Here is an 18,271-nt window from a genome sequence, read left to right as displayed (position 1 = left end):
CATAATCGCGTTTTAAGTGGGAGTGATTGTTCGTTTAAATACGCGACAATATAAAAGCATCCTAAATGCGCGCTAAAACGACAGACTTGGCAACCCTGCTCTAGAATTTGCGCTCTTTTTTCTGTAGACAGCGATTCCCGCCTACTTCGATTTGATTTGCCATTTCTATCATTTTGACAGTGAGGAGCGCCAGCTGTTAAACCAGGTTAAATAACTTTTAAACTTTTTGCTCATCATAATAACAAACAAAGTGTAGCATACTAGCATCCAAGAATTGCAGTATTATTATATCTTATTGAGGGTTTGCTCTTACGTCACGATTTACCCGGATAAGCGGCCAAACTGGCGATACTCGAATGTAAACAACAGCCTGGATTGTAAGGTAAATGTACTACCTAATATGTTGTTCTGCAAATGTATGCTGTCTAAACCATTGAAAAACGTTTGGAAGCTGCTAAATCATATCGAGAAGGACTTAGTAAACAGGAAAGGGCGGAATATTTTGACAAAGTAAAGTTAATAGGTGGTGAAGATACGAACAAGCAGTATTAATTAAGATATCAGCCAAATATTTTACCTACCTGACTGGAAATGATAAGAACAAACACAAATGTTCTTAAGATTCTTGCTTCGGAAATCCTGGTTTGGTTTGGCCGACCACAAATGGCTTTTAATTCCTCAGGCAGTTTTTTTGCTCTCTTCTTCTTGATTTGTTATAACTTCTGGCAGTCTATAGTACTCCAAATGTTTTTCCTGGTTTGAGTGATTAGTACAGGCCAAAACATGACAAAAAGTGAGAAATAATAAGCATTCACATTCAGTGTGTTTACATTCAGTGCCACCAATATGGACGATTGATGACGTGTCGTATAAACACTATTCCTCTCTGACGGTAGCCACCGTAAAACTGTAAGGAAAATTCCGTAAGGTAATGGTTTAAGAGATATAAGCTTCATTAAGCTTTAATAATTTAATTTAGATACATTTTCATTATTGTTGACAATCATTACACAATATATATATTTACAGGTCATTATGAAATATCATTATAATTTACAGGATTTTGTACAAAATTGCCTGACAGATGCCTTGATTGTATGATCCAGATCCTTCACATATTGTTAGTGAACTGAAGTGATAGTTACCATAAATTTCAAGAGTAGCAATGATCGGTTTTCTTGCTTAAATTCAACTGGTGCGCTTTGAGGCCTTTGAAAAAGATTCAGATCCTTCGCCCAATGTTTAAGAAGCAAGAAGTTTTTTTTTTTTTTCATCAACCAAAGTCTTTGACATTAAGAAATCTAATACACCAAAAAATACGTTTAAATAAAGAACCATAACATTAACATCTGATATTATAACTATTGAATCAGAAAGTTTCTTTTTTTTTTTTACCATGATGTAATATCAGCTACTAGTTTTCAACTTATATCTATCGATAGTGTTAATGGTTTACAGATATATTGCGTCTTTCTTCGTTGAGGTTAAGTCGCCTCGTCCAGCAGAGACACTTGAGAGATGTTAAACAGCCGTTTCCCCTCTCAGCGGCTCACCACACAAAGTTTATACAGTGTAGAGATGAGGACTGTTTAGCATTTACACGGCCAAGGTGCTGTTGAAACAGCCGGAGCGGACAGTGAGTCCAACCACCAGGGTAATGGTCCATGTCAGTCCGTCCTTTTTCCATGGGATCGCACGTGTCCTTCGCCGTGGCCCAGCCTGTATCAGATAAAACCTTTGTTTTAATAGGGCTGAGTTTCCTTGTTGGCCCAACATCAAAAAAACTAAAAAAACAATAGTAAAAGGACCTGTTGTGAAAATACCCTGTATGGCTTCCTGACAGTGTCTTTGCATTGCATCCTGCAAACTCATTTGAAAGAACAGAAGAACCTTTAAAATGTCAAACGAAAATGCATTGTGCTCTCTGCAAGAGATAAAGAAAACAAACCAAAGCATGCTTTTAAAAGATATCTGATATACAGCTTAACTATAGGAAAATAGACTTTCGAGACCGACTCCTCTTGTAAAGCTTTCTTGGATGCAGTTGGCTACGAAGTAAACATATACTAACCCAAAAAACAAATCCTTAAAATATATGCAAAGACAAGCATAAATAGTTGATCCACAGAGTAATCTACATATGACAAATATAAGTGGTATATTGAAACTCTGGAACAAGCCCTGTACTGCGTTTTTTTTTTAATCTTTCTCCAGTTCCACCGCCGACGCGTTTCCTCAAAGTCTTTAGAATGAAAAAACAAAAAGAGTCGTCCTGATTATTTTTTAACTTCCTTAGTCTTTCTGCTATATATTTGAAATAAATCAGCAAAAGGTGTATTGTTTTATTCTCTTTTTTACTCTTCTTTGTTTTCTTTTTCGGGTCCGTTCCGCTCTCCGGATGCTTTTAATGCACGTAGTAAAGCCAGTAAACTATGTTGAAGAAGGAAAAGACGGTGGGGAAGATCATCCTCGACCACTTGTCGATGGAGTTGACGTCGGACAGGTCCGGGATGTTAACCTTGAGCTGGGAAGCCCGTCTCCTGAGCCTGCTTTTCTTCTGGGTGGCGTGGCGTTCCAGGGCGCTGTGGCCGTAGTTTTGCCGAGCCATGGCCGCCCGACGATACTGCAGGGTGGAGCTGTCATAGGCTAGCATGGTGTTGCGTGGGTCACCCAGACCTCGGGACAAATCGGACGGGCCCATTTCGTTCTTCATCTCAACCGTGGTCAGCCGGATATCATCGGGAGTCATCTGGAGAGAGAGGAAACACTAGAATCAGGTGTAATTATGAATCACTTTCGTCAAATGGTGTACATTACTGAGCTCTTTAATATAGTAAGTCAACATTAGATTTGCAAAACAGCATTTTTCTGAGATCTGTTGGTAAGGTATTTTCAAAAAACTCTTGATGCTGCCTTTATCGTCTTTTTTGAACCACAGACCGCAGGCTAATGCTGTTTTTCCTTGAGTTGAAATGATGCACAATGATGGATTTCATGAACTAGATGTTGAAAAGAAGTGGACTGTCCCTTGAAAAACCATGATGAATGCAGTACAGCCATAGTTGGTGAAAAAGAGTTCAATGAATGCACTGCACTCATAGTCAGCTGTGGAGTAAAGCTTTTCAGGCAATAATACCCAGGATTATTTCCGAATTTCAACCATGGCATGGTTAAAATTCTGTCTGCGTATAAAATCAGCCAAATAAATGCAAATTAAAAAAGGCAAAAACATGAAGGCAAAAGTCTAGATCAACAAGGTTGCGGAGATGGAGGTAAGGAAAGGCCGGGGCGGGAAGGAAAGCATTCGCTCGCTTTCACTTTCCACGATAAACCTACTAAAACGTTTTATGTTTACATTTTAAGCTTTATTTTAGCTTAAGCTGCTCACTGATCAAAACCACTTTGCAAATTGGTTTGGTAACTGCCAATGCAAGTGTTTGGCTAGTGATACAGCAATTTATCAGAATATATGGTCAAATAATTTTGATTTCATCAAGACTAACTAATAACTAACTAGACTGAAGCCTGGTTTCACAGACAGGGCTTAGACTAAGCCAGAATTAGGCCATAGTTCAATGAAGACATTTAAGTGATTTTCATAAACATTGTTTGTGTCCATCTTGAGACAAAACAATGGCAGCAATATATTTTAAGATCCGTCCATGCAAGTATCTTTTAGCTGAAACAGTTTAGACTTACATTTTAGTCTGGGACTAGGCTTAAACCTTGTCTGTGAATCTGGGGGTAAGTGTTAGTTCCCCATTGTGTTGTTGACCTTGTCAATAGATTTTCTGTTTTGAACATTCAGTAGGCTAAATATTGTTTAACAGAAGTTTATTCAGTTAATTTTAACATTTTTAACTCTCTTAAATTTTATTATATGTGACCCTGGACCACAAAACAACTTTTTGTTTGGATAGGACATTATTTGGCCGAGATACAACTATCTGAAGGTGAAAAAAAATCTAAATGCATATTACTAATCAAAAATTAAGTTTTGATATATTATGGTAGGAAATTTACAAAATATCTCCATGGAACATGATCTTTACTTAATATTTATATAAGAAAAATCGATCATTTTGACCCAAACTGTGTATTGTTGGCTATTGCTACAAATATACCCATGATACTTATGGTTTTGTGGTCCAGGGTCACATCAAATACATTTATCTGCAATTTATTGACAATCAGCCACTTTGATATTATGTAGAGAAGAACCTTGGCTATTAAAAATTTTTCAGGACTCATTTTAAGTTTCTATGTAATTACCCCAAAATCAAATACAGCGCTCTAAATGTCCCGAAAATGAAGGCCCGTTCACACCAAGAATGATTAATGTAAAGAAGTATATATTTAAAGCAGGATGGCCAATGCCAATATTTTAATTGTTTTGACAAAATCAATCTTCTGCAGAGTTGGGGAAGGTTGCTTTTAAAAGTAATGCATTACAATATTGAGTTACTTCCAGAGGTGGACTGTAGTAAAGTACTTTTACTTTACTCAAGCACGTTTACTTTCCTTGGAAAACTTTTACTTCATTACATTCCAAATCAAAATGTCATACTTTTTACTGCACTACACTTATTCAAAAAAAGTCGCTTTATTTACCTTTAATACTTAAAAACATTACAAATGTAGTACTTTCTTGTACTCAAGTAAATTACTGAATTGCTTTTACTTGAGTAAAAGTAAGAAAATACTAAATTTCTAATGTAATTAAGTATTGAATGATGTTTAATATGAAACATAAGTGCAGTAAAAAGTACAATATTATGCTTTGGTAATGCTGTGAAGTAAAGTTTTCCAAAAATAAAACTGTATTTAAAACAAAGTAAAAATACTTCACTGCTGTCCACCTCTGGACTCAATTAAAAACTATTAACTAATTGCGTTAATTAGTTGCTTATATGGAAACTAATGAGTTATGTATACTTTGGCTTTGTTATTTTTAATAACAACAAAAAAAAAAAACGTTATATTTTTTGGCAACTGTAAAGGCCCTTTCACACCAAAAGTCAAAGTTATAAGCCTAATAAATGGAATAAGTTTTTACTTAGAATAAGCAAAATAATCTGACAATGCGATAAGAAAAATATCTTATTTCAAACAGAAAACAAGATTATTTTTCTTTCTGAAAACAAGACAATCATTTTTACACATCTAGAAAATCCATTTTTAGATATTTTGGCAAGTAAAAAAGCATTTTTTTTTTTGCAGAATGATCATTAAAACTTGTTATAGTTATCGTCCGTGGTGTGAACGAGCCTTTAAGCTACTAAGAGCTGCTAAGCATCCACTGCACAAAATGCTACGTTGGGCGATCGAAGAGGAATGGGCGTCTGGGAAAAAGGCTCGGGTGCAAACTGTAACTGAAAAAGGGCAGGACAACGTAATGGTGGAAATGATGATGGCTACCATCATTACTCTAAAGGAAGAAGAACAGAAAGTCATCCAAAGAAATGAGAATAATCAAACAGAAAGAGCTGGGGTGTGTTTACTTCTGGTAGTAAATCGATGCAGAGCCATTGCATTGTTTCTTTGACTTCAGGTCAAATATTCAGTACCTTAAGTCTTTGATCGCCTAGTCCTAATGCCGCATCCTCCGCAAAGATCGGATCCCACATCGAGTCATACCCGTCAATTTCCCTCTGTTTCATTCTGGCATAGAGAGCATCGTCTCTCTGAACTACACTTCCCACCAACCACTGCAAGCATACAAAATCAGCACTGTTACAGAGGTCTGCCGCACTCGGAGAGAGAGACACAACTCTTTCAATGAGATTAGAAGGAAAGCCCTAGAGGCTCCGCCAGGCCGCGCGCTCGGACGCTTGTTGTTTACGGCTAACAAAAGTCTGCGCCCATATATCTCATCACATGTTTCTGAGGGTAAAAGCCCATTAGGTTGCGGTTGGTGAACAAGCTTATGCCAGTGGAAAAAATACAGCTATACATCCGGTGTTTTAACAATCTGACCCTGAAAGGACACAACATGTTACCTCAGAGAACCGGCCACCTACTGACCAGAGGCCTTTGTCGGCAAACCCTAATGACGCGCCAGTGTGTGTGCGAGCAGCTCGGCAGTACCTTGTTTGGGTCGGGCCTGAGTTTCTCGTTGTTGGCCGTGGCGGCTTTTTCCGCCGCCTTCTTCTGCCGCTGAGGGCCTCTCCCGAAGAAGATGTAATTGACGAAGGCGTACTCCAGCAGCGCCAGGAACACAAAGACAAAGCAGCCCATCAGGTACATGTCTATGGCTTTCACATAGGGAATCTTGGGAAGGGTCTCTCGCAAGTGAGTATTAATGGTGGTCATGGTCAGCACCGTGGTGATACCTGGAGTTCAAAGAAAGCGTTCAGGCATAATTAAGTACAGTACAGTGGAGCTCAAGTCACTTGCAGCTTTATATAACAAGAGACGTAATTATCCGCCGAGCGCCGAGTACAAGCTGCCAACTAAGCAATTACAGAGGTTATTCATGTGTCATCTTCCAACTTGAAACCATTATGAAAACTTTGACAACAGTCAACTCCAACACAATGTGCTGATGCAAATGCGAAGCTGCAGCGCTTCCAGAGAGGAGCATTAAGGTACACCTAGAGATGTGCGTTTCATATCCTACTTGGGGTACACTCTTAAAAATAAAGAACCTTGCTTTAAAAGGTCGTTCACAGCGATGCCATAGAAGAACCATTTTTGGTTCCACAACGAACCATTCAGTTAAAGGTTAAAGATTTAAACACATTACTTTCCATAAAAAGTAACTAAATAATTAATTAGTTACTTTATTAGGGAGTAACGCAATATTGTAATGCATTACTTTTAAAAAGTAACTTTTCCCAACACTGATTACAATATTGCGCTACTTCCTAAAAGAAGTAACTTAATATGTGACCCTGGACGTCTTAAGTCGCTGGGGTATATTTGTAGCAACAGCCAAAAATACATTGTATGGGTCAAAATTATCAATTTTTCTTTTATGCCAAAAATCATTAGGAAATTAAGTAAAGATCATGTTCCATGAAGATTTTTTGTAAAATTCCTACTGTAAACCTATCAAAATGTAATTTTTGATTAGTAATATGCATTGTTAAGAGCTTAATTTGGACAACTTTAAAGGTGATTTTCTCAGTATTTTGATTTTTTTGCACCCTTAGATTTCTGGTTTTCAAATAGATGTATCTCAGCCAAATATACATCAATAGAAAGCTTATTTATTGAGCTTTCATATGATATATACATCTCAGTTTTGTAAAATTTAACCTTATGACTGGTTTTGTGGTCCAGGGTCACATATGTTACTTAGTTACTTTTCAAAGAACCACCTCTTTCTTACCTTTTTATGATCTGAAGAACCTTCCTTTGCCACAAAGAACCTTTTATGAAACAGAAAGGTTCTTCAGATGTTAAAAGTTCTTTACGGAACCATTTAAACAAAAAAAGTTCTTCTATGGCATCGTGAAGCACCTTTATTTTTAAGAGTGTGGGACGAGTTGCATTACGAAGTTTTATACCTGAAAATATTTGCAAAACTTAAAGACTTGCAGTGAAGGAGAGGCATTTTATGCTTACCAAAGCTGTATTTATTTAATCAAAAATACAGTAAAATCCAGTGTTGGGAAAAGTTACTTTTAAAAGTAATGCATTACAGTCATTGTTGGGGGTAACGCATTATAAGTAACACGATTTACGTAATCAGATTACCTTTTTCAAGTAACTAGTAAAGTAACGCATTACTTTCTCATTTACAAGAAAAATCTAGCAAGTTAGTTTTACAAAAAAGTAACGCCAGTTACTTCACAGCAAAAAAATGCTTTTCTTATTTATTTTTTGTCTTGTTTCTAGCCAAAATATCTAAACTCTTAAATCAAGAAGTTTTTTTTTGTTTCCTTTATGTATTAAATCCCATTTTATTAACCAATGTCTTTGCTGCTGACCTTTATTTCACTTTTCGGTGTGAAAGGGCTTTTACATTTGCAAAAAATCGAATTGTTTTTATTAAAAATCAAACAAGCCTTGCCCAGATTTAAAAAGTAATGTTAAAAGTAATGTAACACATTATTTTCCCTAAAAAGTAACTAACCTAATTAGTTACTTTTTTAGGGAATAACGCAATATTGTAATGCATTACTTTTAAAAGTAACTTTCCCCAACAACGATTACAATATTGCATTACTTCCCCAAAAAAGTAACTTATTATGCTACTTGGTTACTTTTTATGGAAAGTAATGTGTTTCGTTACTTTTGTGTTACTTTTTAAATCTGTACAGGGCTTCCTTGTTTGTTTTTAATATAAATTTTGGGCAAATGTAAAAGCTTTTTTACACCAAAAGCCTCAAGCTGATGGAAAAGTAAATTCACGTCTGTGCAGCAGAATGCAAAAGAAGAAAGTTCAACACACATCAAAATAAAAAAAAATAATAGATAAAAAAACAAAAACAAATGTTAGTTTATCTTGAGAAATGTTTGCTTATTAGTATGGTAGAATTAGATTGTCAGCAGCAAAAACACTTAATAAAACAGGATTAAATACAAACAAGAATATTTGTATTATTTTTATTTTTATTTAATTGAAGGTTTGTGCCATTCTGAGTTGCATTTCACAGTTTTTATTCATTTTGAGGAATACCGAAACTGTATTTTTGTGTGTGAGTGAGTGAGTGAATTAATGCATGTTCACATTTATTCTAGAACTAGAGTAACATCTTACGATTTCTCTCAGCATGGACACAGGAGAGCTTTCAACCAATTAGTTAAAGCATTAGTTAAGCTTAACTTGTGTTACTTGTAAAGCGTTACCCCCAACACTGGTAAAAATATTTTTACAATCTAAAATAACTGCTTTCTACTTGAATGTATTTTAAAATGCTATTTATTCCTGCGACGCAAAGCTGAATTTTCAGCATCATTACTCCAGTCTTCAGTGTCACATGATCATGCAAAAATAATTCTAATATGCTTCCTTAACTGGAAATTTATTATGCTGTTTAATATTTTTTGCAGAAACAGTGATAGATTTTTCAGGGTTCTTTTTAAAAGTTCTAAAGAGAATAATTTATTTTAAAACAGAATTTGAATAATAAATGTCTTTACTGATCAATTTTATGCCTCAAATGTATTTTGAATGGAGCATGTATATTATAAAATGTCAAATACAGTTTTTTTTTATGGATTTTTGCCTCTAAGCTCACCTCAAACCATCTGCCAAATCAGTCAAAGAACAATTCATCAGAATTCGTCCCTTATTCCCAAATGTTTAATTTGTTTATCATCATGTGACTCACACATATATAGCAAACATGTTCAGTGCAGAAAGCACAAGCAATTCATTCTGAACCTTCGTAGAGAAATGGGATGTCGAGTCTGTAACAGAGCTGCAGTATTTCTGTTTAAACAATACAGCAAGGTTGAGACATGTGTTTTCTTGTCACATGCCCCTCACCGCAGACAGATTCATTCTGACAAGTTCACCCAAACACAAAAGGCCCGGCTCCCTATCATCAGTGATCTATTCTCCGCCGTCTCCCCCCCAAGTATCAGCGTCAGAAGAAGCCATTTTGTCATAATGGCAGGAACATGGCCCTGGACATAAAACACGTCAGTAAAGAGCGACCGGAGGAAAGTTTGTCAGCTTAATCAGCAGTAATACATCAGCGCAGATCAGCAGAGGCTACAGAGCACTCCTAATAGAGTTCGGAGCGGGAGAGAGGGAGGGGAGCACTGGCAGCCGCACATCTTCACTGGAGTGAGGCAGATCTAAGACCCACTTGAGTCCAAGCATCATACAGTTTCATTTGCAATTTGAGCCTTCTCTTTTGAAGCACGGGCAGGTACTGCCCAAAGGAAAGCACAACCACAATATCTAGTTCCTCCCACGCAGCAATGAGGAAAAACTGAAGAGCAAATGGAGATTCATCTCGTGATTGTCTCCTTTAGAGTTTCAGAAGAGATTGCGTTCAATTACGTTGTCTTCTCAACAAACATCTGATCAAAGGACCAGCAATTAAAAAAGCACCCTCTGAGCAATTCTCTTCTTGGGGAACAGATTGATTTTGCCAAGGCATGTTCCTGAATCAACATCTTTTGTTGATCATACAGTACATTGGAAAACTGCAGTAGACTGTATGATGCATATTGCACATTTAGAAAAGTCAGAACTTGAGCATGCAAAATTTCTTCAGATACTGCAACTGCCTCTTTAAAAACTTTAATTCAACACATATGTGACCCTGGACCACAAAACCAGTCATAAGGTTAAATTTTACAAAACTGAAATATATACATCATATGAAAGCTCAATAAATAAGCCTTCTATTGATATATGGTTTTTGTTAGGATAAGACAATATTTGGCCGAGACACATCTATTTGAAAATCTGGAATCTAAGGGTGCAAAAAAATCTAAATACTGAGAAAATCACCTTTAAAGTTGTCCAAATTAAGTTCTTAACAATGCATATTACTAATCTAAAATTACATTTTGATAGGTTTACAGTAGGAATTTTACAAAAAATCTGAATGGAACATGATCTTTACTTAATTTCCTAATGATTTTTGACATAAAAGAAAAATCAATAATTTTGACCCATACAATGTATTTTTGGCTATTGCAACAAATATACCCCAGCGACTTAAGACTGGTTTTGTGGTCCAGGGTCACATGTATACAGTAATAAAAACTAGGGATGCACCGAAATGAAAATGCTTGGCCAAAGCCGAACAAAATTACACGCTGGGCAGAAAAGGCCAATTACCGAACACGGTTTTTCGTGTTTTCCCCCTTGTATTTTGCCTTTTTATTCACCATTGCATAAATTAAATAGCCAATATTTGCTTTTAACACTTTTGTCTTGCTTTTCAAAGGCAACAATTTAAAAATATTTATTTAACACTGAACATTTTTTACATTCTAGTAGACATTACAGACTACCAACAAAGCACAATTTGACTTAAAATTACTAAATTAGTCAAATGATATTATTCGGCCTTTTTTAAGATCCACTTCTTGAATCAGGCATGTGATTTTAATGTACAAATAAATGCAGCCTTGCTGAGCAAAGGAGAATTTTATAATAAATGTATTAATAAAGCGGTTGTTATGATTGTTATTGTTTTTTTTGTCCTTTTATTTTATTTTACAGAACTACAGTAAAATTACAATACTAACATTTAAGAATGTTGATTTTTATTTTAACCTCAGAACTACTTTTTGCTGACAGCAGCAGATTTATGAATGATTCTCATCGCGCAAGTTTTCCTCGCGTTTTGGACTTTGAACCCTGGCTAAGGAGCTGGTGCAGCGCTGTCAGAATAAATACAATTGGTGCATGTATTAGACCAGATAACCTTCTGTAGTTTATTGCGATGCGATAAACAGTCTCTCACTGTCGGTGCTTGTAATGATTTTTGTGTCTTTCTCGGACAGTTTTAAATGCAAAAAACAAGTTATTTGGTTGAAAATAGCAAAAGCAAAAAAATAGCAAAAAAAGCTCTTTCGGTGTTCGGCCGAATAATTTCGGTTGCCGAACATTCGGTGCATCCCTAATAAATACTTCACTTTTCTGCAGCACTAAGTTTCAAATTTGTTCTTTTAATTCAGCCATAAAGTCATTCCATGATATATCAGTCTTCTATTGATCACACGGTTTCACATGATATGAATTTGCAGCTTGAACTATGTAATACAACAAAATGCGCATGCGTATGAATGGAAGCCAGTGGAATAAAATTAAAGTGTGACGAATTAACAACAGCTAGCACCACCACAAACCCTCTTTTGGCAGTGAACAACTAAAGGCATGCAGTCAAAACTCAGTGCTTAAAAGTCATTTTTGGCTGATCTTACAGCATATGCATTTGTAGGAGTTTCCCTTTCAGACACAAAAAGGGAAACATCACATTAAACAAATGAACTGTTATTGCTCACTTTACATGTCAGTCAGACTGTCTCTGTCCTTGGGCAATTGGAAGTGTCTATAGAGCCCAAACCCTATGGCCTCAATTAAAAGTCTGGCTGAGCGAGACTATTGGACTTCCAACTTGGAAACTTGCGATGTCTTATGAACATGAGGACACCTGGGGGATGTAATCACGTTTCAGCAAATTCAATGAATTAATGAGTTGAAGCGCCAGCATTATAAGATATAACCTGATTATCAAGCATTTGTTGAGGAAAATACACCTGCAAAATTAATGCATATCACCGCTTATTCTCTGCAATTTGGTTTGTAGAAGACTCTGAACACCTGCAAAGCTAAACGTAGTGCTGATGTCTTGTTTCCTTATACGTCATCTCTCGAATGTTGAGCAAAGGAACACATCTATGGTTGGAAATTCGAGATGTTGAATAGGAATATCCTATATATGACTGTAAATGGACGGTCAAATCAGATATGTGACCCTGGACCACAAAACACAGTCTGACTAAATTGAATAAATGAGCTTTCCATTGACGTGTGGTTTGTTAGGATACGACCATATTTGACTGAGATACAACAATTTGAACGTCTGGAATCTGAGGGTGCAAAAAACTGAAAATATTGAGAAAATCGTCCAAATGACGTTCTTAGCAATGCATATTACTAATCAAAAAGTTTGATATAATCACGTTAGGAAATTTACAAAATATCTTCATTGAACATAATCTTTACTTAACATCCTTTTTCGGCATAAAAGAAAAATCGATAATTTTGACCCATACAATGCATTTTTTGGCTATTGCTTTTTGTGGTCCAGGGGCAAATATTAAGTACTTGTAATTAGATTATATTACATTTTAAAATACTAATCAGATTATAGTTACTTTTTAATGGATTACGTAATTACATATTATTCACAAAATGGCAGAAAACTATACTTAAGTTATTGATTCACTCACTTATTTTTCCTTTCTATATAAATGAGACCAATAATTATAATAAGTTACTAAACACTGCCAATGCATAGCTGAAATACTATAAAAGACATTGACTATGTAATGTTTTGATGTTTATTAATGCATGTTCCTGTAATTCCCAAGCTTTTGACATTTTATGATTTCAGTGTGATTTTAGGCTTCTCATGAACCCCAGGTTTTTTTTTTTTTTTTTTAACCAAAATTAGTTAAATAGTAGTAAGACTACATTGCCTAGTATGCGACCCTGGACCCCAAAACCATGTCTTAAGTAGCATGGATATATTTGTATACTCCATGTTCCATGAAAATATTTTGTAGATTTCCTACCATAAATATATCAAAACTGAATTTATGATTAGTAATATGCATGGCTAAGAACTTCATTTGGACAACTTTAAAGGCGATTTTCTCAATATTTAGATTTTATTGCACCCTCACATTCCAGATTTTCAATTAGTTGTATCTCGGCCAAATATTGTCCTATCCTAACAAACCATACATCAATGGAAAGCTTATTCATTCAGCCATTATTATAACCATTATGACTAGTTTTGTGGTCCAGGGTCACATATGTGTAATCCAGATTATGATACTAACTACAGTTCCATAATGTAATTTGCAGTCCGTGGTGGACTACAATTTGTAATCTATCCAGCACTGTTTGTTTGTTAAATGCCTGAAAAATGTCTGAGGTAAACGCAAGCTCGAGATACTATCAGGTGTTATTCTACACCATAAAATACCCCAGTAACACCCCCTTGTGATTTTTTTAAGCTTTTACTTGATGGTTCATAACAAGTGTCTAAATGGGTCTACAGAGGTTGTGGGGGACATTAAAGGTTATCAGACCAAACAGAAAAACTACTAGTTCACTCCCACAGCCTTGTTTCACTGCAAAAAATGCTTTTCTTACTTAATTTTTTGTCTTGTTTCCAGCTCAAATATCTAAAATTCTTAAATCAAGAAGGATTTTCTAGACAAGATAAAATTAATCTTGTTTTCAGAAAAAGAGGTCAAAATTAAGCAAGTTTTCTGTTTGAAATAAGATTTTTTTTTGCTTACCCCATTGGCAGATTATTTTGCTTGTTCTTAATTCCAACATGATTTTTTCTGAAAACAAGAATAATTTTACTTGTCTAGAACATACTTCTTATTTTAAGAATTTTTAAATATTTTGGCTGGAAACAAGACAAAAAAAAATCTAAGAAAAGCATTTTTTACAGAGTTCACACACAGGCTTCAAAATGCATAAAAGTTTGTGTAAGAAACATAAACTTTTGTTGGTCCCAGAGGTTATTTTCTGCAATAATCCAAATGCCAACATGAAAATTCTATTGGGTTTTTGTTGAGAAAACCAGGTTGAGGTTGACAAAATTATGCCATCACAGCAGCACAATATAGCAATGTTTTTCCAGGACCAACAAGGATGTTGATACAGAAACTCATCTTGGCAAAATCACAGTCGCTGATGTATTACTGAGAGGCAAACAGAAAAGAGTCTGCAAAACAAGTACTGGAAATCCAAAGAACCATCGTAGCAGATCCCTGAGCATACAGTATAAAGACACAGTGTAAAATGGTCATCACAAGCCCAACAAACCAACAATAATCACATGATCAGATGTCCCACCTAAAGCCACACGGGCAGCAGAAGCGTCGTAGTTGATCCAGAAGGAGACCCAGGACAGGATGGTGATGAGGATCGAGGGCATGTAGGTCTGCAGGATGAAGTAACCAATGTTCCTCTTGAGTTTGAAACTCAGAGACAGACGTGGATAAGAACCTGGCGCAAAAAAAGAAAGAAAGAAAAAAACAACAACAGTTTCATTCATGCTCTAATGAGAATGGTTTGGTAAAATGTTTAAATGCTCCCAAAAAAGCATCTTCTGCTCAACAAGGCTGCATTTGTTTGATTCAAAATACAGTGAAAACAGTCAAATATTATTGTAATTCAAGACTAGATAAAAAAAAGTTTGTCAAGACAAACTTTAAGTTGGCTTGAGAAAGCGGGACCAGAAAGTTTAATAAGTTTGAAAAGTTTTAAAGTTTTAAGTTAGATGGTTTTCAGTCTGAAGTAGTTGAAGTGAAGTGTAAAGTAGTTTTAAAAGCTTAAAGTTTGATAGATGATAAGCATGTTTCTAGCATGTTGTTAGCATTTCAAGTAAATCGATTAAATGCAACTTGTTTCGAGTTTTCAGATATTTATACTAGAAACCAAGAAAAAAATACAAAGAAGATATTTTTTTTGTAGTAAGGCTGAATTTTCAGTATCATTACTCCAGTCTTTAGTGTCACATGATCCTTCAGAAATCATTTTAAGTTGCTAATTTGCTGCTTAAGAAACATTTTGCATTATTAAAAACAGTTGTGCTGCTTAATATTTTTGTGAGACATTATTTTTCATGTTTCTTTGATACGTAGAAAATGTAAAAGAACAGCATTTATCGTTTTAATTTGAACATGCAATGCATTGGTCCATCTCTAGTAAACACACAGGCCACCTCAAATGTATATTTGGTGGCGGAACACTCTACGATCTTCACTGTATACATTAAATATAGAAGATTCTTATCTTTTTTTTGTATATTTGGTGGCGGAACAGGTCACAATAATAATAAGCGGCGTGTCTGAGAGTGTGGGTAGAGTCAGACAGCCAGACTGCGTGACTTTATCTGTTCCTGAAAGGCAGACCAGTGATGATAATAAGACTGGAGAAAAACACAAATTATGTGCACTTACTCACATGCTTACTCATCGCATACATCGCTTCAAGGTTTAGCAAAAGGACACTGTAACTATATATTCGTGCAGTAATGTCTGCACCACAGCATTTCAGCTTGTGATGATTTCACGCATAAACTGTGGGATCATACCGGGCCAGAAGCCTTTGAATGTTGTTCATCAATAAATTCAAGGTGAGACCCATCCATTTTATACTAGTTTTGAATAATCATATCTTTTGGTTTATGTACGTCAAGTTTCAAATACCTAAATACTAGTGTTGGGTTCGAGTCCACCTAAGTCGAGTCCAAGTCTGAGTCCAAAATGGGGCGAGTCAGACTCAAATGCGAGTCCAAACAGGTCGAGTCCAAGTCTTTAACCAATCGAGTCCAAGTCTGAGTCCAAAATGGGGCGAGTCAGACTCAAATGCGAGTCCAAACAGGTCGAGTCCAAGTCTTTAACCAATCGAGTCCAAGTCTGAGTCCAAAACGGGGCGAGTCGGACTCAAATCCGAGTCCAAATGGGTTGAGTCTGAGTCGAGTCCAAGTCTTTAACCAATCGAGTCCAAGTCCAAAACGGGGCGGGTCGGACTCAAGTCCGAGTCCAAACAGGTCAAGTCTGAGTCGAGTCCAAGTCCGAGTCCAAAATGGGGTGAGTTGGACTTAAGTCCGAGTCCAAAATGGGTTGAGTCTGAGTCGAGTCCAAGTCTTTAACCAATCGAGTCCGAGTCCAAAATGGGGCGAGTCAAACTCAAGTCTGAGTCCAAATGTGTCGAGTCTGAGTCGAGTCCAAGTCTTTAACCAATCGAGTCCAAGTCCAAAACGGGGCGGGTCGGACTCAAGTCCGAGTCCAAACAGGTCGAGTCTGAGTCAAGTCCAAGTCTTTAACCAATCGAGTCCGAGTCCAAAATGGGGCGAGTCAAACTCAAGTCTGAGTCCAAACAGGTCGAGTCTGAGTCGAGTCCAAGTCCGAGTCCAAAATGGGGTGAGTTGGACTTAAGTCCGAGTCCAAAATGGGTTGAGTCTGAGTCGAGTCCAAGTCTTTAACCAATCGAGTCCAAGTCCAAAATGGGGCGAGTTGGACTTAAGTCCGAGTCCAAATGGGTTGAGTCTGAGTCAAGTCCAAGTCTTTAACCAATCGAGTCCAAGTCCAAAATGGGGCGAGTTGGACTTAAGTCCGAGTCCAAACGGGTCGAGTCAGTGTTGAGTCCAAGTCTTTTTACCAATCAAGTCCAAGTCAGAGTCCAAAATGGGGCGAGAATGTAAAATGTACTGAAGTAAAATAAACAGTCTAATGATTAATTACAAGCAAAAGAATAAATGAATATATTAATCAAAATATAAATTAAATAGTTTAAGTTTTTTAGATTGGTCTATATAGTACAGGCTACCACAAAATAGCTTACTTCAAACATTTAATGAAGTAATAAATGTAAAAATAAAACATTCTACGATCTTCACTGTATAAGTTAAATATAGAAGATTCTTATCTTTTTTTTTTTTTTGATTATGACGCAGGTTTACGCTGCTGTCGCTTTAAGACCGGACGCACAGATCATATTTTGACACATCTGGATTTCTCTCAACTGTTCAAATTCACTCAAGACAAAACTGACTGCATTTACATGAATACTCTCCAAGACAGAGCATTTTGACATTACTTTTCGTGTTATTGTCTAGCAATAACATGCAAAAGATAACTTAATTCAGCATTCGCACGCTGACTGAGAGGCGCTTTAGGTGAGCACGCTTTGGGTGTGTGTATGCAAAGGAACCAGCAGGCTTTCAAGTACTGGCAAGACTTTTAAACACATGCCAACACTGAATGTCACTTTCGTAATAATGCATCAAGTCAGTAAAATTTCTGTCAACTGTCCCTGGACTCGGCAATAATTGACGAGTCCGAAAAGCTTGAGTCCGAGTAAAAATGCATCGGAGTCTGCTAAAAATTGTACTCGAGACCGGACTCAAGTCCGAGTTCCCTTAACTCTACTAAATACTTGTAAAATGATTATTTCATTAAATCATATGTACAGTCATCATGATAAAACGGCTCATACCGTGATATAATATTCTGGTCCTACCGCCCACCCTTAGATCAAACATTACTTTTGAACAGATCTGACTCATGGTCCCAACTGTACAACACAAGCAAATGAGAATAAAGTCAACCTGTGGAGAAAACCACGTTCTTCGAGATGAGTTTGTAGTCCACGATGGAGAACTGAGGCAGCTCAATCCTCTCCACCCCAGTAACAGCTCCATCTCCCCCTCGCCAGTAAAACTCGATATCATCTGTGGTGTAGCCATCTGGAGGACCCAAACACACGTGCGTTATAACAAACTCACATCTGAGTGCATCTAAGTACACATGAGGACAACAGAGGAACAGCAGCAGAAGATGAGCTATGCATAGAGGTTGACTTTGAGTTTTGATTCTTTCTGCAACCAAGCCTAAACAAAAAGAGTGTAAAACAGGGCCTAAAAATGCATCACTCATTTTGGTCATTATTTGGTCATATTATGTTAACTCTAAAACTAGCTATGTTTCATTCTAGGTTATATTTTAGTTACCACTTTATCTAACAAACTCAATAGCATTGGATTTGTGTTTTTAATACTTTACATAAACCGACGGAATACCAAAGTGCACCATATTC

At 36.4% G+C, this 18,271-nt stretch overlaps 1 protein-coding gene across 2 annotated transcripts in view; it reads right to left on the bottom strand.

The window, feature by feature from the left end:
* Positions 1-935: 935 nt before the first annotated feature.
* LOC141289044 (gamma-aminobutyric acid receptor subunit beta-2-like) overlaps positions 936-18,271 on the bottom strand; it is an 85,314-nt gene continuing 67,978 nt past the window's right edge. The window contains exons 6-10 of one of the 2 annotated variants that reach the window (XM_073821232.1): positions 17,784-17,921; positions 14,522-14,674; positions 6,088-6,332; positions 5,568-5,708; positions 936-2,749 (exon numbers count right to left, since the gene is read on the bottom strand). In XM_073821232.1, coding sequence (XP_073677333.1) covers positions 2,405-2,749; positions 5,568-5,708; positions 6,088-6,332; positions 14,522-14,674; positions 17,784-17,921 — 1,022 coding nt within the window. In that variant the 3' untranslated portion in view covers positions 936-2,404. The remainder of the gene's footprint in view (positions 2,750-5,567; positions 5,709-6,087; positions 6,333-14,521; positions 14,675-17,783; positions 17,922-18,271) is intronic. The other variant, XM_073821233.1, reaches the window with a different exon arrangement.

Source organism: Garra rufa, chromosome 16, assembly GCF_049309525.1.
Source record: "Garra rufa chromosome 16, GarRuf1.0, whole genome shotgun sequence".
In the NCBI taxonomy this organism is placed as follows: Eukaryota; Metazoa; Chordata; class Actinopteri; order Cypriniformes; family Cyprinidae; genus Garra; species Garra rufa.
The sequence above is the reverse complement of the archived record's forward strand: the minus strand, read 5'-3'. Positions and strand labels throughout refer to the sequence as shown.